The 26,404-nt window shown below is 38.3% G+C and overlaps 1 protein-coding gene across 1 annotated transcript; it reads left to right on the top strand.

The window, feature by feature from the left end:
- The first annotated feature begins 1,596 nt into the window (after positions 1–1,596).
- LOC149835694 (ubiquitin-conjugating enzyme E2 enzyme activator PEX22-like) lies at positions 1,597–25,635 on the top strand. The gene is made up of 8 exons (XM_090008690.1): positions 1,597–1,824; positions 13,828–14,058; positions 14,150–14,197; positions 22,438–22,494; positions 22,566–22,667; positions 24,466–24,531; positions 24,982–25,083; positions 25,393–25,635. Exons 1-8 carry the CDS (start codon positions 1,717–1,719, stop codon positions 25,504–25,506), a joined length of 828 nt encoding a protein of 275 aa, XP_089864816.1. The 5' UTR covers positions 1,597–1,716; the 3' UTR covers positions 25,507–25,635.
- The last annotated feature ends 769 nt before the right edge of the window (positions 25,636–26,404 follow it).

Raw genomic sequence — 26,404 nt, 5'->3', positions numbered from 1 at the left:
TTATATATATTTATATATACATAAAAGTTCACACACACACACACACACACACACATATATATATATATATGCAGAGAAGGAGAGAGAAAACTGAATATATTAGCCCCCATAGTTTTGTAGTTTTTTAACTGAACCGTTGGATGTATTTAGCATGCTCGATTTAGTGATAATTGACTCTTGAGTCATGTTTTTTTTAAGAAAAAAATATTTTTATGAGCAAAAAAAAACTAGTACCTTCGTAGCCATTGATTTTGGATCACCGAAAAACCGATGTACAAGTTAGATTCCTGTTATCCAAAAGCTAGTTCCCACTAAACAAAACCTATAGAACACATCTATGGTGTTAGATATGAGAAAAAATACAAAAAAAAATGTGATTTTGAGGGGGGCAATATGAGAAAGTGGGCAGAACCATTGCATTTCTTATATATATATATATATATAGTGGGTACCTACTGTCACCTAATAAAAGCTTTAGATTGTCAAATTTTTTAAACTTTTGTAGTTGATCAGACCCTATAAATATGATCTATAAGCCTTATTTAGTAGAAAATAAGTTTTGGATTACGTGATTATAGCATATATATATATATATATATATGCTTTTATGACCTTTAAAAATCAACGGCTTACAATGTATCAAAATTCATGATGCAAAGCCCATCCATGAAGTTTAATTGAGAAGATGCAACCTATAACCATGATTTCTAATATATGGGAGTAGGTACTCCCGGAGAGCACCGTAGCATTACTTGTATATATATAAGGTCAAATTTTCTTTTCAGGCCTAAGCCGGCTCAACGCCCACCTCTAGGTAGCTGTTTACTTCGATGTATACCTACCACTTGCCCACCAAGCTTCTTAAGGGTTTTTCGTCTTTCTCAAATCTGACCGTACTTATATGTTCTATCTGCTTAAATCACTTGATTTTGACACATGGTCGTTTTGTTAATCTTGGAACTAAAATTTTCATAAATATTGAAGTAAAAAAAATCATGTTTATATATATATATATATATATATATGTGGAATCATCTTATGATTAATAAATAAAAAGAATAATATTTGGTCATGTCAGCATGACGGTCTTATAAAGCTGAAAATTGCACCTACCCAATATGACTACATGGATGATTTGTTGTAAATACATTTGATATGGTCAAATATCTGATGTGACTTGAACATATTATTTTAGATTCGAATCCTTAAAAAAAGATCTGAAATGTACATTTGGATTGAATTTAGATTAATATTTTAGATGGGATCAAATTCGGATTTGGATCAAAATCCAATTTAATTATATTTTACATGTAAGAAATGTGTTTTGAATATGTTTTTACTGAATCCAGTTTCATCGCATACATCCAGATTCATTTTTTGATCATTGGATCTTTTCTGGATTTGGATACGAATTCAGATTAAATGCACAAAATTCAGGTTGGGTTCAATAAGGCAGGATCCGGCCTTTATCCAATCCGTTTGCAGCCCTAGGTCTGACCCACCTCAAAATTTTAAATTGGTGTTTTTAAGCTAAATATGGCATCATATCGACATGACCAAATATTGTCTTTAGTAAATCTAAGGAATTGAGGAAATTGAAAAGAAAAGGAGAGAGAGAGAGAGAGACGAAAATTGGGGGGTTTCTTTCTCCTCTCTGAGTCGAAGATGGACTAGAACCATCACCCTTTCTCTCTCTACCTACACCACCCTCTCCCAATGGCGTCGGATTCTCTGATCAGTCAGATTCTTCACCTATTCGACAGGTTCAACGCCCTCTTCACGACCAAAATTTCCCATCTACTGCTGATCTTGTCCAATCACAAGGTATTCATTTGCTCTAGCCTTTTTATAATCTCTGTAACTCAGAAAATTTTCTTTTTCCGTGTTTACCTTTTAGTTTTGATTTGCATCCTTTAGCTTCGACTTTTCTTTTCACGTATTTTCTGATTTATTTGGTGCTGCATATGAATCTACAGTGCGATTTTTGGATATCATAAGAGACCTTGATGCGGGGATCTCTTTTTCCCCCTTTCTTTGTGGTTATTTTGTCGAAACATATGTAAATCGAATGCGTAGTTGAGGCTGAAGAGCTTTTCAGTAATATTTTTGGTAATGTTGTTGGCTTTTTGTAGTCTATCTCCTATAATTGTTGATTAATACGGGATTGGTTGTTGTTAGACATTGGCCCTTTTGCTTAGTGTGATGAATGTTGTTTGAATTAGAGATAACCAAGTGATAAATCATGTAAAATGCCCCATATTCTACCTAATAGTCCTCAATTCGTTATGGTGAGTGAGTGCCATCTTCGTATCTGTTGAAGAATCCTCATCTATGCATAAAACGCTGGTTGATCAAGAATGCACATGAAAAGCACTTCAAACTGTTGATAAGTCTTGAAGTGATCTCCTTTCTAGTTTTTTTTTCCCTCTCTCTACATGGTAAACAATGTTCGAACAACTGAGACTTAATTGCTGTTAATTATCCTGCGCTAAGTTTCGTAGGTCTCTTCACCCTCCTTTCTTCTTCCCCAACCTTCCTAGTCAAGGCATCTTTCAGATCATCTTTTGAACAACGGAATCATCGAGTTAAGTGCTAAAATAAAAGTCACCCAGATTTTTCTAATGGGAAACAGTGAATTCCGGGAATCTATCTGGCAACGATTCCCTGCATGTTTCAATGTGGGGGGGGGGGGTCCCCACATGCATGCCGATGACCTATCATAATGCATGATTACTTAACAAGGGGATTCACTACAAATACTAGCTTGGCTCATTATTCCCGAGACAATGGCCTACACTCGCACCCTGATCGAGGGAAGAAGCCCTCCTACCCTTGACTCGAGCAATTAAGGAGCTCCTGTATTGGAAGACAATGAGGCATAACAAACTTATTAGAAGGTTAATACCTCACTCATCAATAAGGCACAGATAAAAAAGTTCATTGTGATAAGTAATGCATGTCCACAAAGTGTTTCTTATTTAACCAGCTTATGAATGGTTGTATTTCAAAGAGAGCATTGATGGAGGTGAATTGTTGAACAAATCAAAGAGCTTCCTGCTAGAATGATACCAACCTCACCTAGGGTTGGCATCGAGAGAGAAGACATGTAGCTATGAGACTAAATGGGATCCATATGTGTAAATAACGGGGTCCATAGTGGGACCTGGGTCTATATTAGGTTTGGATAGTTTTATTTTGGGTCCAATGACCAACTTCTATTGTAAGGCTATATAAACCATGAGTCTCTTGTTTCAATCATCCATCTAATGATAAATTCTCTTTTCTTGGTTCCTTTGGAAATTGGCCCTAGTGGTAAGGATTTGGAGGCTCTCTCCCTCCTTGAACTGGGAGAAAATCGATACACATACGGGGGTGGAACCCAAACTCGTATCAATTGGTATCAGAGCATTGTCAATCCATGCCCGCGATCAAGATGAATTCATCAAGGATTGAGATACATGATGCATTGGCAACAATGATGCACAAAATAGAGGTGTGGCAACGGGAATTCGTTGAGCGAAATGCGAGAAGGGATCTTGATTGGATCATTCTTTGCATTGATCTGTCAAAGTTTTTCTCCGATTCGTGTGAGGAGCTTGATCAAGTGTTGATTGATGTGAATCTTGATGAAATTTTTGTCGATCGACATGAGGCTTGTGTAGCATTTGATCGTAGGCTCGAAGATGTGAATCTTGCAGCATTCTTTGTGGATCCAAATTATTCAAGAAAGAATGAGGCTGGCGGGATGTATGCATTCAATTCATTTACAATTCATGTCGAATAGACACTGAGCAATGGAGGCTTTTCTACCACTATAGCTGTGACGGATGTGGACAATGTTGTCGATGGGGCACTGTAGAAGAGAAGGACATTCAAGGGGTTCTCATTCAGAGGGGCAGATCTCAGCCAACATACCTACGCTCAAATGAAGGACCAACATGGTCTCAAGGGAGAACCTGTGGTGTTGTTCAATGAAGCCAGTAAGGCATCGTGTGTCATTCTTGAATGTAATATGGATGATTGGGGAATTATGTTTGCATGTTACGGGAGGTGTGCGACCATTTTCAATGTTTATGAAGTCCACAACATGAAGAACAAATGGTTTGAACCATAGTTGCCAGTTGGGAAAGTGGGAGCGGGAAGCTATTCGGGAAGGGGAAGCTAAAGCGGGAAGCGAGGCATTTCCAAAATTTTAGGAAGCGAGAAACATGGGAAAATTTAGAAGCAAACTAGGAATCGTCTCGGAAGCGAGAAGAGAAGCGAACTGGAAGCGAAAAAAAGAAAGAAAAACAAGAAGAAAAAAAGAAGGTGAAGCGAGCTTCCCATTTAGGGGAAGTTCAGGGAAGCATGCTTTCCATTTTTTATTTGCGCTTTCCAGCACGTTTTGGAAGCGCCACGTTTCGCGCTTCTGAAATGCGCTTTCCCAGCTTCTATGACACTTCCGGTAACCCTGGTTTGAACAAAATCCTTGGCTACAATTGAGTTGCACTAGTGACACACATGAAGTGTTCGATAAAATGCCTAACCAAGCCTTGGCTATTAGCTATAAGCCTAACCATAGAGATATCACATATAATGGGATGATACAGGTAAATGTGTTTGATCCAGGTGGAGGGTGGAATTGTCATGGGAATTCCAAAATGATGGCCACTGAATCAACCCCTGTTCGGGACATTGAGGCTGCAAATTCCTTGAAAGATACTTTCTAGGAATTCATGGAAATGTCACAATCAAAAGATAACACAGTGGAAGGTATCTGAGCAAGAGATTTGATGAAAACATCAGGCACCTATAACCTGATTGACAATTTGTTTCATAGAACACAATTAACAGATTCAGTGCAGGCTGCATCAAACTTCGATGAATATATGGGGGTTATAGCTGTTCTAGTTGAGTGGATGACTTTCTCCGGGAAGAATAGGCTGCACACCAATTGCAGACATCTAGTAGCCTTCAAACAAATTGAGCCTGATGTTGTCGTCTACTGTGGTGCACCCGGTCCAACATCTTATTCAGAATTTCAGATCCAGTAGATGTCACTCTGTCACATGCACACAGCAACAGCAGGGTGTGCAGGCCATGAGTACCTGTGGTTTCTAAGCTGCTGTGGGTTCAATTCCAAGTACCTTGTTGGCCTTAGCAGGATTAGGTGCTCAGACCGATACTGATCTTGCTCTGAATATTGGCATGGCTGGTGTTGTTGTGAGTCAGAACCAAGGTTGCCAAACTAGAAAGTGAAAATGGGAAACAATACGGGAAGCAAGAAGCGATGCATTTTAAAATGTATAGGAAGCAGGAAGCGAGGAATAAAAAAAAACAATGTAAGAACTCAATGGGAATGGAGAATCGAAATGGAACACAAATAAAAACTAAAATAAAAATGACTATTCTCAAATTTCATGATTTTTTAGTGTAAGAATTAAATTTTTAACAAAATCTAAAAATGATGACTGTCAATTTAGAGAAAGCACATGGAAGTGAGTGAGAAGGTAGAGAAGAAACATATAAAAAACATGAAAAGTAGAATGAGAGAACATATAATAAGAATAGATGAAGTGTGTGGAAGCATAAGAGAAATGTGGGAGAATCGAGATTCTCGTTAAGTTTCGAAAGTGGGGAGTATTGCGCTTTCAAAACGAGTTTCCGAGAAGCGGGCTTCCTACCTATCTAAGAAGCTTCCGATAACTCCGGTCAGAACAATGTAAAAAAACATACAGGAACAGGTGCACCTTACATGCTTGATGAAATGCTACAGAGATTGTCCATGATAGATGCAACGTCAAGTGCACAGGGAATCACAACAGTTCAGAGGCAATGTAAGAACTGGGGTTGCTTGCTTCCAGAGAAGACTGGGCAACTGGGCAATCAGATTGACAGGAATACACATATTGTAGTTTTGCTCTCTCATGGCACTTCCCACTTACAAGCATGGCAAATGCAGCTAACTTGTCAATGCCTAATCCCTGCAACTGGGGTTGCTTGCACGCACATGCACTCTTTTATTGTCCGCAACTATTACCGTGGTTGCTCCTCAGCTGAGCCCATCTCCATGCTGTCACAAATTCTGTTGGCACTGCAGCATCAAGGCAATTGTGCATCACCAAAAGGCCATCCACTTGAAGGAGGGATAAACTGCACGCAGGATGGGACCCCAACAGATTTTGTGCCACAAGTCCTTACCTGCTTGCAACAGAATCTATTGGTGCAAATGCAACAAGTTCTGCTCTAATTTAACACTCAAAGGAAGGTGCGAGCAGCTGAACCTAGGCACATTGTGCACATGACCGGCGTGCTTCCAGCTATGTCATTGTGTATTGCATATGAGAAACAGAGCGACAATGGAGAAACAGTCTGGGACATCACCTGTTTCAGGTTCAGAATTATTTTGTTCATGGAATGGGATCAAATGACTGCTCAACAATTGAAATATTCAAAGGAGAGTGAGCAGCTTGCACCAAGACATGACACTATAGTCTTGCTTGTGGCAATTGAAGTCGAAGTTGAAGGTGAACCTGTATTGGTGAAGGAACCGTATTCACATACATTTTGAGGTTTCACGCCTTGGGACAAGGTTAATTTGAAGAGGTGGGGAATGATACCAACCTCACCTAGGGCCAGCATTGAGAGAGAAGGCATGTAGCTATGAGAATAAATGGGATCCATATGTGTAAATAACAGGGTCCATAATGGGACTTGGGTCTATATTGGGTTTGGATATGGATAGTTTTATTTTGGGTCCAATGACCAATTTCTATTGTAAGGCTATATAAGCCATGAGTCTCTTGTAATTCAATCATCCATCTAATAAAAAATCCTCTTTTCTTGGTTCCTTTGGGAATTGGCCCTCGTGATAGGGATTTGGAGGCTCTCTCCCTCCTTGAATTGGGAGAAAATTGATACACGTACAGGGGTGGCACTCAGACTCGTATCATAGAATGGGGGATTACTGGCACATCATAGTGTTAGAAATCTACCTGCGTCGAGAAAGAGAGAGGGAGAGAGACGAAACGATGGAGTCCACCAGTACCTGCGTTGAGAAAGGGAGAGAGAGAGACGAAGAGATGAAAGCAAGAGGTGAGCGGTTGTCACTTTTTTCAATCAGAAATCGTGACCTAAACTATTCATTTATAACTTAATTACAAAGGTATGGATCCGAGTCTGGTGTATCCAGACCCGATTAAACATAACGTATATGGTACACAATTTTTTACATGGATCGGGTCGGATCCCGGATTGGATCCTTTTGCACCTTTTTCACCCCCCCTCAAGTTGATCATGGTTTTGGACCATGAACAACTTGCCTTTAAGCATCCAAAAACGATCCTTGGTTAACCCTTTGGTAAATATGTCTACAACTTGTCTTTCAGTACTGATGAATTCAGGCTCAATCTCTTTTTCTTCAACCTTTTGTCTCACAAAGTGTTGGTCAATTTCAATGTGCTTAGCACGACTGTGATGTACTGTGTTGAATGACATGTTGATAGCACTTTGGTTGTCACATAGCAAGGTAGTGTGAGAGATCTTTTCTCCTACTTCAGTTAGTAGATGCCTGATCCATGTGACTTCGGCAGTAGCAGCAGCCATGGATCTATACTCAGCCTCAGTGCTTGATCTAGCGATAGCCTTTTGTTTTCTACTGCTCCAAGAGACTAAATTTCTTCCAATGTAGGCACAATATCCTGATGTAGATCTTCGTTCGTCATGATCTCCTGCCCAGTCTACATCACAGTATACAGTAAGTTCGTGCTCATCTTTGTCATATGACTGTGGTGAATATATTAATCCATCCCCAATAGTCCCTTTCAGATATCTAAGGATTCTCTTGACCGCTTCCATATGTCCAGTACGTGGCACATGCATAAATTGAGACACTTGATTGACTGAATAAACGATGTCAGGTCTAGTGAATGTGAGGTATTGTAACATTCCTATTATGCTTCGATATCTGGTGGGGTTATCACACAGATCTCTATCATCGGCGCTAAGTTTTTGATGAAGCACACTCGGAGTTCCTAGAGGTTTGCAGTCTTTCATACCTGCCTTGCTGAGAACGTCTACGGTGTACTTATGCTGAGTGAGTGTCAAACCATGAGTCTGATTATCAACTTCTACACCAAGAAAATAACGTAGAACTCCAAGATCTTTCATTTTGAACCTTTGGCCTAGCAAGCCTTTTACTTCTTGACTGTGAGCGGTAGAGTTTCCTGTGATGATAATATCATCGACATAAATTAATAATAGAGTAGTCACAGCCTGACTTCTAAAAATAAATAATGAGTGGTCCAGCATGGAACGTGAAAATCCATGTTTCTGAATCTCTAGCGAGAAGCTATCAAACCAAGAGCGAGATGCTTGTTTCAGACCATAGATAGCTTTGTTTAGCTTGCACACATGGGTTTTACAATTTTGTTCTTGATATCCAGGGGGTTGCTCCATGTATACTTCCTCCTTCAAATCTCCATGCAAGAATGCATTTTTCACATAGAGCTGACTCAGCTTCCATCCATGTTTAACAGCCAGAGAAATAATAATTCGAATTGTTCACATTCTTACAACCGGACTAAAGGTTTCATCATAGTCTTGCCCTGCTTCTTGAGTGAATCCTTTTGCCACAAGCCTTGCCTTATATCGTTCAATGGTTCTATCTTGCTTGTACTTTATTTTGTAGACCCATTTACATCCGACAACATTTTTGTCAGGTGGTCTGGGAACAACTTCCCAGGTTCCACATTCATGTAAGGCTTGCATTTCATCATTCATGGCTTCTACCCATTTAGTAGAGGTGGCTGCCTGATAGTACATAATGGGCTCATCTTCCTTATTGAGTGCAGTTAAAAAGAGTTGAAGATCCAAGGAGAAGTTGTTATAGCTAACCCACCTGTCAATGGGATGTCGTATGCGGTTTGATTTTCTGACCTCAAGAGTATGAGAAGGAGTTGGATTGGTGACTGGGACATGATCTGAATGGCTTGATGCTGTCGGTCTCTGTCTAGAGTAGACAATGCCTTTGTATCTGCCCGGTACTTCCTCTGCATTCTGTGATCCCAACGTCCCAATGTTCTCAAACATCTCTTCTTCTTGTTGCACGCAATCTGAGGAAGATGCCTCATTGGAGCCAACAAAAAGTTCTGAACTCAGCCAAGGATAGTAAACTTCAGTTGGCATGTTCGTTGCGTCAGCTCTGTCATCAAAGTTTTGTTCATCAAAGACAACATTTTTTGAGATTCTGATACGTTTGTTGGTGGGATCATAACACCTATATCCTTTGTAGTCATCTGCATATCCCACAAACCTACACTTCTGGGTCTTGTCCTGAAACTTGTTTCTCAGAGACTGATCAATATGCACATAGCAGACACATCAAAAAATACGCAGATCATGATAACTAGGATGAACTCCAAAAAGACAGTGATAAGGAGACTTATTTTCCAGAACCACCATGGGCAGTCTATTTATCACATGCACGGCAGAATGGAAAGCTTCTATCCAGAGGTTGATGGGAAGATTACTGTCATGAAGCATACTCATGGCACTTTCAACGATATGTCTATGTTTTCGTTCATCAATTCCATTTTGTTGAGGAGTGTGAGGGCAGGTCACCCTTCTTCCTATTTCGTTATTTCGAAGAAAAGAAATAAAATCACAAGATGAAAATTCCCCACCTCCATCACATTGGAAAAATTGAATGGACTCAGAGAATTGATTTTTGACCAAAGAAAGAAAATTTTGAAACAAAGAGAAGACTTCTGACTTATTTTTTATGAAATATATCCAAGTGTATCGAGAATAACTATCAACAAAGATTAGGTAGTATCTGCTTCTAGATCCAGAGACAATTGGGGCGGGTCCCCATACATCAGAACAAATAATCTCAAAAGGTTTTGAAGCTCTCTTATTAATTGAATGAAAAGGCAATACATGACTCTTGCATGAAAGACAACTGAAACACTTATGACAGCTCTCATCCAAATTGAGACTGTCTTTTGGAATGAGATTATTAGAGACAAGTTTTTCAATAAAATGACCCCCACAATGTCCTAATCGACTATGCCATAAGAATGGCTTATTACATTCAGAAATACTAAAAACATTAGCATAAAAGCGTGAACATGACTCTAATGAAGGCTTCGAATTCAGATGAACAGGGCGGACAACATGACATGGAGCTTCTTCAAAGACATACATATTGCCTTGTCTCTTTCCTTCAGCGAATGTTTCCCTCGTGCGTAGGTCCTTGACCTGCACAGAAGAGGGGATAAATTCAACTGAAGCATTATTATCATCAATAAGTTTGGAAACAGAGATAATATTTTTCTTGATGTCAGGGGCACGAAGAACGTCAGAAAGAGTAAGAGTAGAATATGACATGGGAATGACAGTTTTTCCGACATGAGAAACAGGATGGTGGGATCCATCTCCAGTGACAATCTTACTTTTTCCAAAATAAGGAATAGGGTTAGAAATTTTACCTGCATCGCCTGTCACATGAGTCGCTGCCCCTGAGTCGACAAACCAAGTGCCTTCGTCATTCTGCTTCAATTTCATCTCTGACAAGGCAGATATCAGCAGATCTTTAATCTCTCCACTGTTTTTGGTATTTGTGAATCTCCTTTTGGTTTCTGTCTGTGGAGCCTTTCCTTTATTTTCTGGATTATGCCAGCAGTTCGCCTTGATATGCCCCTTTTTGTTATAAAGGAAGCAAGTAGGGATGGATCTTGGTCCTTGCGCATGAGCTAACATGTTTGGAGTGGGAAGCAGACCACGCCCTCCGTATCCACTTCGCCCTTGTCCTCCTCGTCCCCGTCCTTTACCATAAATCACGCCTGTGGCAAAAACTTCTTGAGAATTTGGGTGAATGTGGGTTTCTTCAGAGAATCCCTTCAGAGTCATTTCATACTGGATCAATTTGGCTCGTAGCTCGTCAAAGTTAGGAAGAACAGGAAGGCACAATAGTGATGTGACTATCATATTGTAGTCAGATCCCAATCCACTCAGAGTTTGTTGCACCATGTCATTGTCACTTACGGCACATCCTATAACTGCAAGCTGATCTGTAATGGTCTTTATCTTGTTCAAATATTCCATGATGGTCATGGAGTCTTTTCTTACCAGCTGAAATTCCCTTTTCAGAAAAACCATTCTTGCTTGAGAAACCTGCGAATACGTCTGAACCAGTCGTTCCCAAAGTTGTAGTGTTGTACAATTGTCAGGAATGACAACAAGGACCTCTTGAGACAGAGTTGAGGTGATGTATGCAACAACTGATTGATCTTTCTTTTCCCAATTGAGAAATTTTATATTTTTGACATACACGATCGAACTCACCCCTTGATCATCTTTCTCTTCTCTCGGAACAAATTCTGGTGGGACTGGGGTGGTTCCATCCAGGTGACCTAAGAGACCTTGGCTCCTTATAAAAGGAATGATTTGTCTCTTCCAAATCAAGAAGTTTGAGGTATTCAACTTTTCAGAAACGAGTTGATTGAGAAAACTTGAAGAAATATGTGATTGGGAGGAATAAGGATCCATAGAGAATGAAATTCAGCAAGAGTGCTCACGAAATGCTCAGCCCTTTTTTTTTTTATGGCTGTCAGATTCAGAGAATAGAGAGGATAATAGGTTCAGAGAATAGAAAGACTGAACCCCTCTGTTTGCACTCTAGAAAATTGATGTTGAAACTTTCCCACGTTAAATATATTTTCAAACAGATAACAAAGAGAAACAGGAAAGGGACTTCACGGCAAATATATTTGAATATGTAGAAATATATGCGCGAAGGAGATTGGGCAAACGATAGCAATATAAAAAAATCACGCAGGCAATATATAAAAAAAACTGAAATGGTGCAATCGATAGGTCTGTGGGGTTTTTGCGATCTGGGTTCACGTGAACAGGATTCACGTGAATCTCAGATTCAAGAGAGAAGCAAGCTCACGCGATGTGGGTACACAGAAAAAAAAAAACAGGAAGGGGAGATGGGTTTTTTTTTTTTTTGCGATCTGGGTTCACGTGAACAGGAGTCACGTGAATCTCAGATTCAAGAGAGAAGCAAGCCCACGCGATGTGGGTACACAGAAAAAAAGCAGGAAAGGGAGTTGAGGAGAGAACGAGAGAAGGAAGAAGAAAAAAGTAGAAAAGGAGGGAAAACCCTCAAAACTCCGATGGTCGCACCTGCCGGAAACCTCCTTCCTTTTTTTTTCCCTTAGACAGATCTCCGCTCTGATACCATGTTAGAAATCTACCTGCGTCGAGAAAGAGAGAGGGAGAGAGACGAAACGATGGAGTCCACCAGTACCTGCGTTGAGAAAGGGAGAGAGAGAGACGAAGAGATGAAAGCAAGAGGTGAGCGGTTGTCACGTTTTTCAATCAGAAATCGTGACCTAAACTATTCATTTATAACTTAATTACAAAGGTATGGATCCGGGTCTGGTGTATCCAGACCCGATTAAACATAACGTATATGGTACACAATTTTTTACATGGATCGGGTCGGATCCCGGATTGGATCCTTTTGCACCTTTTTCACATAGTGTATAAGAAATATGTACAGTTTGAGGCTTCACTATGATCACTCTTGTTGGAGTCTTAATGTGTGAAAGGATTGGTCATGGTTGGACAAGAACTCATCCATCTCTTTGGGAATAGAGGTGGACAAAAGGTTCTGCTGAGCAATAAATGGCTGCTCAGGTGAAATTTGAAAACATCCTTATTGTGGTATTGCTTGCAGAACCATAGATGATTGGTGCATTGTAGTTGGATGCTTTGCTTACAGAATGCCAATGAGGGAGTTGGAGAATGGTTACTAGCATATCAGGCATGGAGATAGATCATCTCCAATAACATTGATGTTGTGGAGCATTATGTGAAGGATGACTTACAATAGATGCCTGATTTTAAGTGGGTTTTCTAATTCAAGGTTGTTGTTCCCTCTTTTTCTTCTTCATAGTGTTTTAAAACCGAGCTCAGCTTGGAGTAGAATATCAGCAGCAGGTTGGATTGTCAGGTTGATAACATTAGATCATTACCTCTTTCCGTAATAATCATTGCATTCACCTGTATCATTGAAAAGCCTAACATGCTGTGGTTATTCATAGATGTAAGTGTACAATTTGTAAGGGAGATGTTATATATATATATATATATATATATATATTGTAACAGTTTGGCTGATAGGGGCATTTTTGTCTTTTTGCATGTAATAATAGTTGTTTATTAGAAACAACTATTTTCTTCTTTTTCTTTTTTCCTTTTTTATTTGTCTTTTTCTTAACATTGTGGCAGAGTCGTTTGGGCCCCCATGGTCATAAATATGACCGTTGGGGTTTCCCCAACCACTCTATGAAGGGGAGCTCCCAATGGTCTCCCCCCTCTTGTGTTTGTATAGAAATAGGGGAGTGATCCCCCCTATTTCATTAATTCCTTTTCAATTCTCTTCAATAATATTTCTTTTTATTAGCTTGTGGTATTGTCCCTTAGTGGACTTTTGTTTATGCACTTGTGTGCTTGTCTATCTTCTTTGTAATTGTCCATTCTTGGACTTATATGTGCTTTTGCACTTTGCTTTTGTAATTCCGCATACTTCATTATAAGATGTTGGATAACTGGTTTAGTATCAGAGGTAATAGATGTTTACTGGATTGTTGAAAAATTTTAGGGTGGCATCATTGCATATCAACAATATTTATTTGTTTTCTTCTTTTATTGTAATTTTCATCATCTTGTCCCTGTTTACTGGCAAAACAATGTGCAAAAAATTCTCCTTCTCTTTGCTATGAGCTCCCCCTTTACTTTTTTTCCTTATATGTGAATGAATTTCAAATTTTTCAGAGTGCTGGTTCAATTGGTGCTCTTGCTGGACTTGCTATTGCTATAGTTTTTACATGGAAGTTCTTGAAGACCCCTGATGGACATTGGAGACGACAACAGAAACAGAGAGGTTCTTCATCAAATAGTGGTGCTGGCAATCAAGCAAATGAAATTTCTCCTAGTTCTGAGGAGCGCCGACTCTTGAATCAAAAGGGTCCTACAGCAAGTGAAGAATTCCACCCCTCCATGAAGGTAAGCTTACATTTTCATGCTGCTGCAATATTTCCAGTTTGCAGCACAAAAACTGTTGCTTATTTTCGAGCTTGTCCTTTTGCTTTTGCAGCTGAACCTGGGAAAAATTGTAAAAAAGAAACTAAATGGTGGTAGGAAGGTAACAGACCTTCTACCTATTGTGTCATAGAACTTCTACCTATTGTGTCATAGAACTGCTATATATATATATATATGCTTTGAATGGTTCTGTTGGCACACCTTTTGTCTCATAAAATTGCTATATTCTTGTGAATAATTGAAAATCATTTGGCTTTCTTTCATTATTTATCCTATAGTGAAATCAGCTATCTTTATTGTACAGAAAGAAATTGGATAAGTTTAGGATGAACATATGTATCATTTATTTAGAAGTTGCAGGGTGTAATTACTCATAGATATGGGCACCAGGTATTTCAGTGAATGAAAAAGCATGAATTGCAAATGAAAACTTACAAAGAAGTTGAGGCAAGAGAGTTTCTGAGTGGAATGAAGATATGAGCTGATGAAGAAGATTAAGGATGCTGTATTTTGAAAGGTGAGAGTGAAAAATAGGGCTTAGGAAGACAAAAACTTGATGAGAATAAAAAATAGGACTTTGGATGACAAAATCTTTATGCCAGCTAGACCTTGACATTGTGTAATAACTTTAAGATAAGAAGAGGAAGAAGGCAGGGCCGTTGTCTGCAATGAGTCATTCATTCTCTCTTGCAATGGTGTACTTGTCAAACGTATAGTGGTAAAACATAAACTTATATTTATTAATTCAAAAGATGTCATGTTCTCTTTATTACACAATTTAGTATATAAATAGTGAAAACACGTGATTTATTCTTGTATTGGATTGGGTCTGAAATAGATCCAAATCCATGTTATCGTGTAAACATATGTACTGCGTAGGTGTAGGGTACACTTTTAATTTACCCTTTTGCCAAAGGGTCTTTATGTATTTTGTAACATAAAGCAATATAAAGTCATTAGGGCACGCCAAACAAGAGGTGTGGCTGCCGTAAGTTGTTGTTCCTCTTTCTCTCCTTTCTCATATTCTCCTGCTGAGTAAATCTGTGGTGCCACATAGATTTCTGACATGGTATCAGAGCATTGGGTAGCGTATTCTTCCAAAAGGTATGCCTAAATAGATCTACGGTTTGAATTCCAAGTTAGAAGACCTTCTTCTCTCTGTTTCGAATACTCTCGTATCTGTCATTTTTTTTACTATCTTCTATCTGCGGTTTATAATATTAAAATTATCTCTTCACATCTTTCAAGTCAGATCTGCGTTTTACAAACCCTAAAACAGATCCATCGGTCTTTTTGTTTAATAGATCAGATTTGCGTCTGATCTCGTCTCTACAACATATCTGCACTTTGTTCCTACACCTGGTATACATCTTAATTCATTTTAAATCTTCTTTCTGTGTGTTAAATCTTCTTTTCTTTCTGTCCTTTTGGATCAGATCATCAGATTTTGTAAGATTTCTTCTGTTCTTCCTTTGGATCATATCTGGAACAAGAGCCTTTGTTTCAGGCAACTTTCATTATAAATCTTACAGTCACCACTTGTATACTCGATTGGAGTAGCTCACGCTGTTGGGAAACAACCACGAAAGAACAACTTACGCTGTTTGGGAACGTCTGACATCGCGCATCAGACTAATCTGTTGAGAATCGTAAAAAAAAAAGCATATACAACTGCTGATTTGGCTGAACTGCGGGGCAAGTTTCTTATTCATTTTTCCTTTCGTTTTCGTCCTTAATATGGATTTTTTTCTTTCTATACTGGTCTTTCTTCAAATTTCCTCAATCAACTTGTATCTGAAAAATTAAACCATTCTAATTTTCTGACTTGGAAAAGACAAATTGTTCCTTTTATAAGGAGTCAGGATCTGTCTGGGCATTTGGATGGATCAATTCCTACCCCACCACAATTTATTTCACAGGAAATAAAGGATGACAAAGGAAATGCATCGATTCAGTTAACACGAAATCCGGAGTTCACGACTTGGATGAAGCGGGATCATGTCTTAGTGGCCTACATTACTTCGACCTTGTCACAAGAGGTCTTGATATCGATTCCTGATGATTGCACTGCCGTAGAGTTATGGAATAAGCTTGTTCAAACATATTCCCAAATATCAGAGGCTAGAGTCTTGTTCTTGAAGCGGGAATTCCAAACTCTCCAAAAGGACACCATGTCCATTATGGAGTACTTGAACAAAATGAAGACAATAACGGATCAACTTGCTATTGTTGGAAGTATAGTATCAGACATGGAGATAGTACAACAAACTTTGAATGGCCTCGGGGAAGAATATCACGCTCTTACCACATCGTTGTTGTGCCTGCCAGAATTACCATGTTTTGAAGACTTTCGAGTTAAACTTTTACAATATGGGATGAGTCTGAACAGATTGACTAGCAGGAAAGAACAATCCAGTACACAAAATGTTTTGGTTACAGATATATATTAAGGTGATGCTCGTGGTGGGAATAATTTTCGAGGTGGAAGAGGTCATGGTCGTCATGGACAAGGAGGTCGTGGGCTTCTTCCTACTCCAAATATGTCAGGAAACTCTACAGTGGGAAATCAAAATATTCCTACATGTTTTCTCTGCAACAAAAGGGGGCATATCAAAGCAAATTGTTGGTTCAATCCTCAAAACAAAGGCAGAAATAACAGAGCAGAGGGAAAAAGAGAAATTGAGGGATCAAAGCTTTCTGGAGATGTACAACAACTCTTACTTGCAGCCTTTTCATAGATGAATATTAAGCAAAATGATCAGGGAGAATGGTATATAGACTTTGGAGCAGCCACCCACGTGACAAGTAATTTGGGTAAACTCACTAACTTATCTCCTTATTTTGGAAAAAGAAGTATCGTTACTGGCGATGGTACACATCACCCCATTACTCACACTGAAAATGCACAAATTTCATTGTCATCTTCTAACCTTAATTTGTTTCATGTTCTTCTTGCTCCTAATATAAAAAAGAATATTATTTTTGTATCTAAACTTGTTGATGATACAAATTCTTCAGTCGAATTTACTCCCTCTTCTGTGCATGTCAAGGATCTTCAAACGAAGGAGACGTTCGCTAGAGGGGAGCGACGAGGAAATATGTACGTCTTCAACGAGGATCTTTCTACTGCTATTTTGAAGCCATCTTTTGTCTCAAAGTCGTCGTCACAACTTCCAAAGTCAAGTTCTTTGAATGTTTTAAGTATAAGCCAATGCAATAAGCCATATATATGGCATGGTCATCTTGGTCATTGTAGTCGTACTTTCATTGAAAAGCTTGTATCGAATAATCTTATTCCAGAGTCTAGTCTACTTTCTGAGTCAGATGTTAAGAAGTGTTCCAGTTGTCAGTTATGCAAAAGTCATGTTCTTCCATTTTCTTCTATAAATAAAAGAGCTTCAAGACCTTTTGAAATTGTGTACTCTGATGTATGAGGACCTGCTCCTATATGTTCCTCTTCTGGAAGTTGATATTATGTTCTTTTTATAGATAGCTTTTCCCGCTATACTTGGATATGTTAAAATATGTAATCTCATATAATATCTCATATGTAATCTCATAGACATGTAATGTTTTATCTTCTTTTTAGTTAGGATTTTTCGTTTAATTAATTCTAGTTAAAATACAACTAGAATTAGCCAAACCAGTCCATCATTGGACTGATTTGGCCTTTACCTTTTTGACTAGTCAAAAAGGTACCTTTTTGACCAAGTCAAAAAGGTAAATCCAAAAAGAGTTGTTGGACTCCCCAACAGCTCTATTAGAGCCGTTGGAGAGTCCAACAGCTCTCTTAAGGCTTCTCTCTACCTCTCTATAAATATGGGGCTATTCCCCTTGTAAATACTTACTCTTGTTTTGGGTTTTTATCTCAAATCAATAAAATTGTTTATTTTTCATTTTTATACCCGTTTCGGGTTGTGTGTATTCTTAAGTTCTCTTTGTGAACCTTTGTGGTTCTTATGATGTATTTGTGAGAACTTGTTGAGAGACATTTGTTGTAGCGTATTTTTCACTTTCTTACAAGATACACTTCATGAAACACAAATCTGAAGTTTTTAAGTTATTCCAACATTTTTGTGCAATGATTAGAAATCAATTTTCCACCAATATCATGCATTTCCAATGTGATGGGGGGGATTGAGTATTCCTCAACCAAATTTATTGACTTTCTTCAAAATAATGGGATAAGTCGGCGAGTATCTTGCCCCTATACACCTCAACAAAATGGAGTGGCTGAACGAAAACATCGCCATATTGTTGAGAGTGCCATGAGCATGCTCCATGACAGCAATGTTTCTACTAGTCTTTGGACAGAAGCTTTTCACACTGCTGTACATGTTATCAATCGCCTGCCTATGATAGTTCTTGCAGATAAATCTCCTTATTTTGTTCTTTTTTAGCATCATCCCGACTATAATGATTTGCGAGTCTTTGGTTGTGTTTGCTATGTGCACATTGATAAATCTCTAAGAAACAAATTCCAGGATAAGGCCTCCAAATGCAGATTTTTGGGGTATGCAGAAGACTACAAGGGCTATAGATGCTATGACCCCATTACCAAACGTGTCAAAATCTCCAGAAATGTTATTTTTGATAAACAGGACTTTGAAGGCGAGTTTTCATCTTAGCAAAGTCAGCCTTGCAATATAGAAGTCTACGATCCCTAGATGAGTGCAGACTTATTTGCCGGTGAAAAAGAGCTTAGTCAACCTTCTTATGACAGAAATGAAATAAGAGAGGAAAATCATCAAGAACAGCTCATATTAGAAGAAGCGATGCTTGCTGCAACTGATGGTTTTAAAAAAATTTCAGGCCAAGTATATACTAGAAGTGATAAGAATCCTTCTTCCGACAATGTAGAAGAGAGCATGAACCAACCCATTACAAGAAGGTCTCAAGGAATCACCATCCAATCCAGAGATGGGTTAGCTATGACAACTTTTATCTGGATTTTCAGTTGTTCATGTCACAGGTTGAGAAGCAAGACGAACCTATTGCATTTTATCAAGCCATCAAGTCACGTAAGTGGATTGAAGCAATGGATGAAGAAATGGAAGCCCTATATGAGTGCCAAACTTGGGTGATTGTTCCTAGACCTGAAGGCAAAAATGTTGTAGGATCAAAGTGGGTTTACAAAATTAAATACAAGCCGGATGGAAGTATAGAACGTTATAAAGCAAGGCTCGTTGCTCGAGGCTTTACTCAAGAGTATGGACAAGACTATGATGAGACTTTTAGTCCTGTTGTTAAGATGGGAACTATTCGTATCATCCTTTCCCTAGCAGTTGAACATAGATGGACATTGAGTCAGTTAGATGTAAAGAATGCATTTTTGCATGGAGATTTGAAGGAAGAGGTATATATGGAGCAACCTTCTGGCTATGCTGAAGGAGATCCACAAGCATATGTGTGCAGGCTAAAAAGAGCCCTCTATGGGCTAAAGCAAGCATCTAGATCTTGGTTTGAAAGCTTCTCATTCAAAATACAAAATCATGGTTTTCGTAGGTGTTTTCTTGACCATTCCTTGTTCATTTACAGAAATGAAGATGTGACTACTTTGTTGCTCATATATGTTGATGATATAGTCATCACTGGAAATTCTGACGATCACATACAGGTGGTGAAAGGTTTGCTAATGCGAGATTTTAAGATGAAAGATCTAGGGGAATTAAGATATTTTCTTGGTGTTGAAGTGGATAAGAAGGGCGATGTTTTGACTCTTATACAACACAAGTACACCCTTGACTTATTAAGTAAAGTTGGGATGACAGATTGCAAACCCTTGACTACTCCCTGTGCTATAAACCAAAGGTTAAGTTCGCAAGATGGAGAAATTTACCATGACCCCACTAGATATCGAAGCATTGTTGGAATGTTACAATATCTAACATTCACTATATGCTGTGAATCAAGTATCTCAGTTCATGCATGAGCCGAGAACTGGACATGTTGAAGCAGTGAAGAGAATCTTGAGGTACTTGAAGGGAACCATTGGAGATGGACTTGCTTATCAAAGGAGTTGGTCAAGCAAGAAGGGTCATGAAATACTTACTTATACTGATGCAGACTGGGCAGGTGATCCAGATGAAAGAAGGTTTGTTTCTGGTTATTGTATCTTCATAGGAAATAACCTAGTATCATGGAGTAGTAAGAAACAAAAGATTGTTGCCAGATCTAGCACAGAAGCAGAGTATCAGTCCATGGCAGCTGGAACAGTAGAAGCAACTTGGGTGAGGCACTTACTTCATGATCAAGGAAAAGTTATCACAGGCTCACTATTGTTGTGTGACAACCAGAGTGCCATCAATATCTCTTTTAATCCGATTCACCATAGCTGCATGAAGCACATTGAGATTGATCAGCATTTCATCTGGCAAAAGGTGGAGGAAAAAGAAATCATGCCTCAGCACATTAGGACTGAAAATCAAGTAGCTGACTTGTTTACAAAAGGTCTAACAAAACACCATTATTGGTTCTTAAAGAACAAGTTGTCCATGATTCAAGATCATGCACAACTTGAGGGAGGGTGAAAACACGTGATTTATTCTTGTATTGGATTGGGTCTGAAATAGATCCAAATCCATGTTATCGTGTAAACATATGTACTGCGTAGGTGTAGGGTACACTTTGTAATTTACCCTTTTACCAAAGGGTCTTTATGTATTTTGTAACATAAAGCAATATAAAGTCATTAGGGCACGCCAAACAAGAGGTGTGGCTGCCGTAAGTTGCTGTTCCTCTTTCTCTCCTTTCTCATATTCTCCTGCTGAGTAAATCTGTGGTGCCACATAGATTTCTGACAAATAGTTGAAAATGCAATGTCATAACAATCGTACTAAAAGTGAAAGACAATTATTAATTCTAATGCTACCCAATATTTCTGCAAAAGTTTGAAATTTAATACTGTTTAGTAGGAATATATAGTCAGAGAACAGGAGATAACTATAGAAAATGCAATATTGAAACCTTCAACGAAAAATAATAGTCCCTCCTCAAATCTGCAGCAACTTGATATTATCATCAGTAACACATATCCTTGATAAACAGTGCTAAGTAATGTCTGTTCTAAACATGTGGGACTCTATTTCTACAGCTTCAGAATAACCTCTTTGTTTTTTATTTTATTCTCTTTGTCAAAACTTTATGCAGCTCTTGAGGAAGAGGAGGCAATGATAACTCCTTGATGAAGGCAAGTCTTACTTTTATAATAGCTAAGTCAGTGGCAAGGATGATTGAGCCGATTACAGTACGCTGGTCAAGCCATTTATTTTACACATTCATTGTGAACTACACCCAAGCTTGTGAGAAGAGAAGCTATGAGAAAATAGCCAAGTCTATTTCATGCATTGATCCATTTAGAGTTTTTCTTGAAAGGAATAACTATGAGCAGCTATTGAGCGTTCATGGATGAAATGCCTCCTGGAAATATTTAGCCTCCATCTTCAATGAAGAAATGTTGGTGGTCATGACACTTGAAATCAGGTGGTTGTGGGGAACATCATGGTAACCTACAAGGCTCTTACCATTATTGGTTGAAGTTGAACTTTTGAGTTGCATCATTCAAAGAATTCTATGCTGGATGGGTGATGTGGTACTCAAGGTAGTAAACTGTATGACATGCCAGAGAAAGCTGCCAAGGCTAGAGAGACCATATGATTCATGTAAAGTTGGATTTGTGCCTGGATCTCGAACTCACTTGTCTGATCTACTGGGAATCAACCTATAGGATTGGAAAAAATGCCCTTCTAACTTTCTTCATGAAAAAAAAGGGTGCTGCTTGTTGGTTTTGCTGGTCCTATTTGCCATCATCATTGACTAGGCAGCTGCATATAAAGGCTTTTCCTTTATAAGGGGCTCAAGTTGTGTGATGGTCCATTTTTATGATTTAGCTATTGCAAAGTGGTGTGCTGGATGGGTAGCTGAGAAGTTAGCCAATTTTGTTGCCCTCTACTTGTTATATTGTCCTATCTAGTAATTCTTTCTTGACATTCGTTTAATTGCAATAACTGAATCCTTTGACGCATTAGATAGTGGAACCTGTTGTATAGAGTTTGGATAGTTTTCTAATTCTCAATTGCACATTTCATACAAACTCCTTTAGCAACTTCTCTTCATTATTTTCCATATTCTCTCTCATGTGGTCTGATGCTTAAGGGACAACCCCAGCTGTTTGTGCTTAAATATGGAGTACTATTTCCTGCAGTTGTTCAAGTTATAAGGAATGATGTCCATACAATTTTTCATTCCAGCTACATGTTCCTTTGTTTTCTTTTAATTCAAGTTTATCTTTGTTTCATCAGACCAATTCTTAATTCCTTTTGCTTTTCTCTGTTGATGCAGATGACATGCCAGCTGCTTGGCATCATCCTTGAAGAAAGTACACCTGAAGAGTTGCAGGTCAATAATGAAAACTTTAACCTAATTGAAAACTGTTGTAGTGAGTAACTCATTTGTTTTTTTTAATGCAGAAGCATGCGACAGTGAGGTCATCAGTGGTGGAAGTTCTTCTTGAGATTACAAAATGTTGTGATCTTTATCTAATGGAAAGGATTCTTGATGATGAGAGTGTGGTAAGCATGCTTTCACATTTTGTAGCATACAAAGAGAGAGAGAGAGAGAGTTGACCTGTAGCATACAACAAAAGAGTAACAGAGAACCTGTCGTAAGACACAATTAAGCACAGAAACATCTAGCAAAAACCCACTTTGATGGTGATCTTGCTGCAACCATAGGCAGAAGCGACAAGAAAAAAATGGGAAAGGAAGATTACTCATGGAAAGGGGTAAAAGGAACAACCTATTTCAAGCAGCACGAACACGTTCTATAAAGTTGTGGATGACTTGTTACTTCTTCAGCGACGTGTTTATGAGAAAATTTATATTGCTTTTGTGGTCTATATCCTAAGCATTCACTTTCAGCCTAATATTTACACGAAAGGATAAAATGGTCCACTAAAAACCTGCTGAATAAAATTTTAGCCATGGAAGGGATTATCGAGAATTCATGGTCATTTTTGGAAATGTGCAATATTTTGGAGCCACTTTGGTAATTTCTGTTTTTTTGCCATCAAGGGAAATATTTTGGCCATGCGAGGTATTGTGGAGAATTTGTTGCCATTATTTAAATTGCACAATATTTGACAGCCATGTCGGTCGTCTTCTGTTAAATATATCTCGAATGATGATTTAGTTTAATTAATCAGCCTCTTATAGATGTCAATTCTTCATTTAGATTGGAGCATTGGCATGTGCAATTAACAGTGTTATTCCTTGGGCAATACTTACCCACTGTCCAGTGTCCACCTAGGTGACTCCCAATTTTTTTCTCCGGCCCTCTGAAGAGTATTGTCTCCAAGATCACTGAGTTTCTAGGTTGCCTACTTTGCCTGCAACCCCAAGGGCAGATAACATGTCGCAGGGGTGCATGCGCCAGGGAGAAACATTGAGAAAAGGGGGCAGTTTCAAACTGTCTCCCATGTTTGTTTTGATGTGTGGACCCCATGGAAAGTAGGCTTTTCTGCAGGAATCTGCCAATTTTTTCCTAGGTGTATTCTTTCAGGGTAGTGTCATCATTTCTCTGTCATTTGTAGGTGAAATACATTTTGGTTCTTTATTTTAGATCCTACTACATAAAGATATTCATGAACATTCTTTGAGATCAAATCCTAGCATTTTAAGAATTTGACAATTTTCACTTTTTCTTTTGGAACGATAAGTAGAACATCAACTCATCAGCTTGCATAAAAATTCTTCAAGAACATGAAAATCACCCAAATCTTTATATTCTTATTTATCTATATTTTCATCCATCGGAAGATTGGTTTGAACTTCAGGTTGTGGTTGAAGTTTGATTTAAGGTTAATCCAGGAAGGTTTGTCCTTGGGTTAAATATTTTCTTACTTACCCATTTTCCTTTTTATTTTTCCTTGTGTGTGTTATTTCTGTTGTACTTTGTCAATTCAATTATATTTTGCTTATTTGTTTTAAGTGTTATATGTGTTCATGTTTTACACCTGTTTCTTATTTTGCTACTTGTTTATTTTGGGGCTTTATAATTTACTTAATGGTTGCTAGTTAGTGTATGTTTCCATCATTTGAGAACTTAATGTTATTATCATGTATTTATCATCTATTTTGTGTTCTATAATTCTATACCATTACTTATGTTTCAATTGTCAGATATTTGAAAATCATATGTTTTGAAAGGTGGTCGCTGCATTTTACTGCATAAAATTGGACTAAGCAAAAATCTCATTCTTCTTTGATTAGTCTGCTAATTTATGGAATTTCTAATAAACCATCTTGTAATTCCTTTACAGTATATACTGGTTTATTATGGTATTTACATAAAACTGCTGTTTGTTCACAGGAAAGAGTTGTTTCAGCTTTGGATAATGCTGGACTTTTCACAGCTGGTGGACTGATCAAGGACAAGGTGAATTGAATGCCAGGTGTTTAAAAAATTGCGACTAATCAATGACATGCAACTTTAGGCATCTTAATCACTTGTTTGATGGGTGATTTTTCCTAGGTCAAGTTAGTTCTTGCAACTCTAAGGAAGTCTTAATTGATTTAAAAGTTGTAGATTGCTTCCATTGTGCTTAAATTGTGCTTCCAGGCTTGATGTAGCCTTTCTTTTCTGGTTTTTGGCATGGAAAGTTTCTTATTTGCAGGCTCCAAAGCAGATGTTGCCCTTGGTTGAGTGTGAACAGTAAATACTTCTATTATACACACATCGGTTTGCCACGTTAAATAACTCCAACTATTTGAGAAAATGCAAATAGAAGATCCTAATATATAACTAGTGTAGTTATTAGTTTTTCTCGTTCTTATGCCCAATTGCAGCTTTGGTTGCATTGATGATTGATATTGAATCTGTTTGCAGGTTTTATTTTGTAGCACAGAAAATGGCAGGACATCTTTTGTTCGACAGCTTGAGCCAGATTGGCATGTCGATTCAAGTATAGATATAATCTCTCAGCTTGCTGTAAGTGTCCTATACTGCTCTTGTGCAACAAGTTTCCTGTATCCTTTTGTTCATGATATATATGATTTCAAAGGATCCTAGTCTTGTCATCTGTTAGGGAACCGCCTGTTGGTTCCATTTATCAAGATTGAGTGGTGCTTGATATGGAGGCGCTCATGCTTCTCTACCCCCATAATCAGAACCACCTCATGTTTGTGCATCATCTGTTTTTTATCTTCACCATCAGAGGTGTCCTTTCTTCCTGTTTTATGTCTGCCTTTTCGTACCAAGATCTTTCAACTGTTTCTCTTCTGCTGCTGTCTTTGCCAGAGATTCATAAGGTACCAACTTCATGTCTCACCTGCCGGATCGAGCTACACAGCACCAAATGTGCTTAGCTCGGTTAGCTTGGAACGGTACTTCTCAAGCATCAACCAAAATTGAGTCATTTGTGACTGGATGATTTTGTATTAGATGTGATTATCAAGTTAAGAACTGAAGTCCTTAGTTCATATGTGTGCATGTCGACTTGTGAAACGTACTTGTAAGCTAGATAAAGCGTTCTTTGTAAAATATCTAGTGTGCAAATTCATTTGTTCTACTTTTGAGTTTACTTATGATGGTTGCCTGATGCCTACCTCTTCACTAGGAATGCCACATAAGGAGCATTCTGGTCATCTATACATTCTTGTCAAGGAATGATGATCATGATGATTATGAAGATTTCCTTCATGTGGTTTTTGGTTTTCTCAATGCTGCTAGCTGCCTGAAATCACAAGCATTATTTCCGTACACCTAACTTAACCATTCTCATATGCAAATATGTTAATGATTCGTCGTGGGGACAAGTTCTTGGAAATAAGCTGTCACATGGATACTCAGAATTCGTGTCTTGTCCTCTTATATACTATTTTCAGTGAAAACTTATATGAGAACGGCCCGTCCTGGGTCCTTTTCATCGTGTCTTTGTGACAGGAAATAAGAATTTAAGAGCTATACTTCAGGTAGTATTTTTTATGCCTTCTTTTTGGGTTAGACGCCTTTAGTGTACACTCGAGCATATTAAATCCATGATACGCTCCAGCATATTTCCAGTACCATCCGGTGTCTGATTGGGCCGAAACTATGGTGTAACCTGAGATCCCTCGATTGTGATAGTGTGACCTAATCATGCAGTTATCTCATTTTACCCATCACTAGTTTTTAGCACCACCATCATGAGAAATCTGCTTGTATGTAGGTACTCTCTTATATACTTACGTACTTAATCATGCACCATATTTTTAAAGAAAGAAATTTAATTTCGTTTTCAAGTGATTATTTGTACCAATCTGTAGATTTG

Source organism: Nuphar pumila, chromosome 6 (assembly GCF_984573655.1).
Source record: "Nuphar pumila chromosome 6, dmNupPumi1.hap1.1, whole genome shotgun sequence".
NCBI classification, from domain to species: Eukaryota; Viridiplantae; Streptophyta; class Magnoliopsida; order Nymphaeales; family Nymphaeaceae; genus Nuphar; species Nuphar pumila.
Note: the sequence above shows the minus strand (reverse complement) of the source record. Positions and strands in the feature narration are given on the sequence as shown.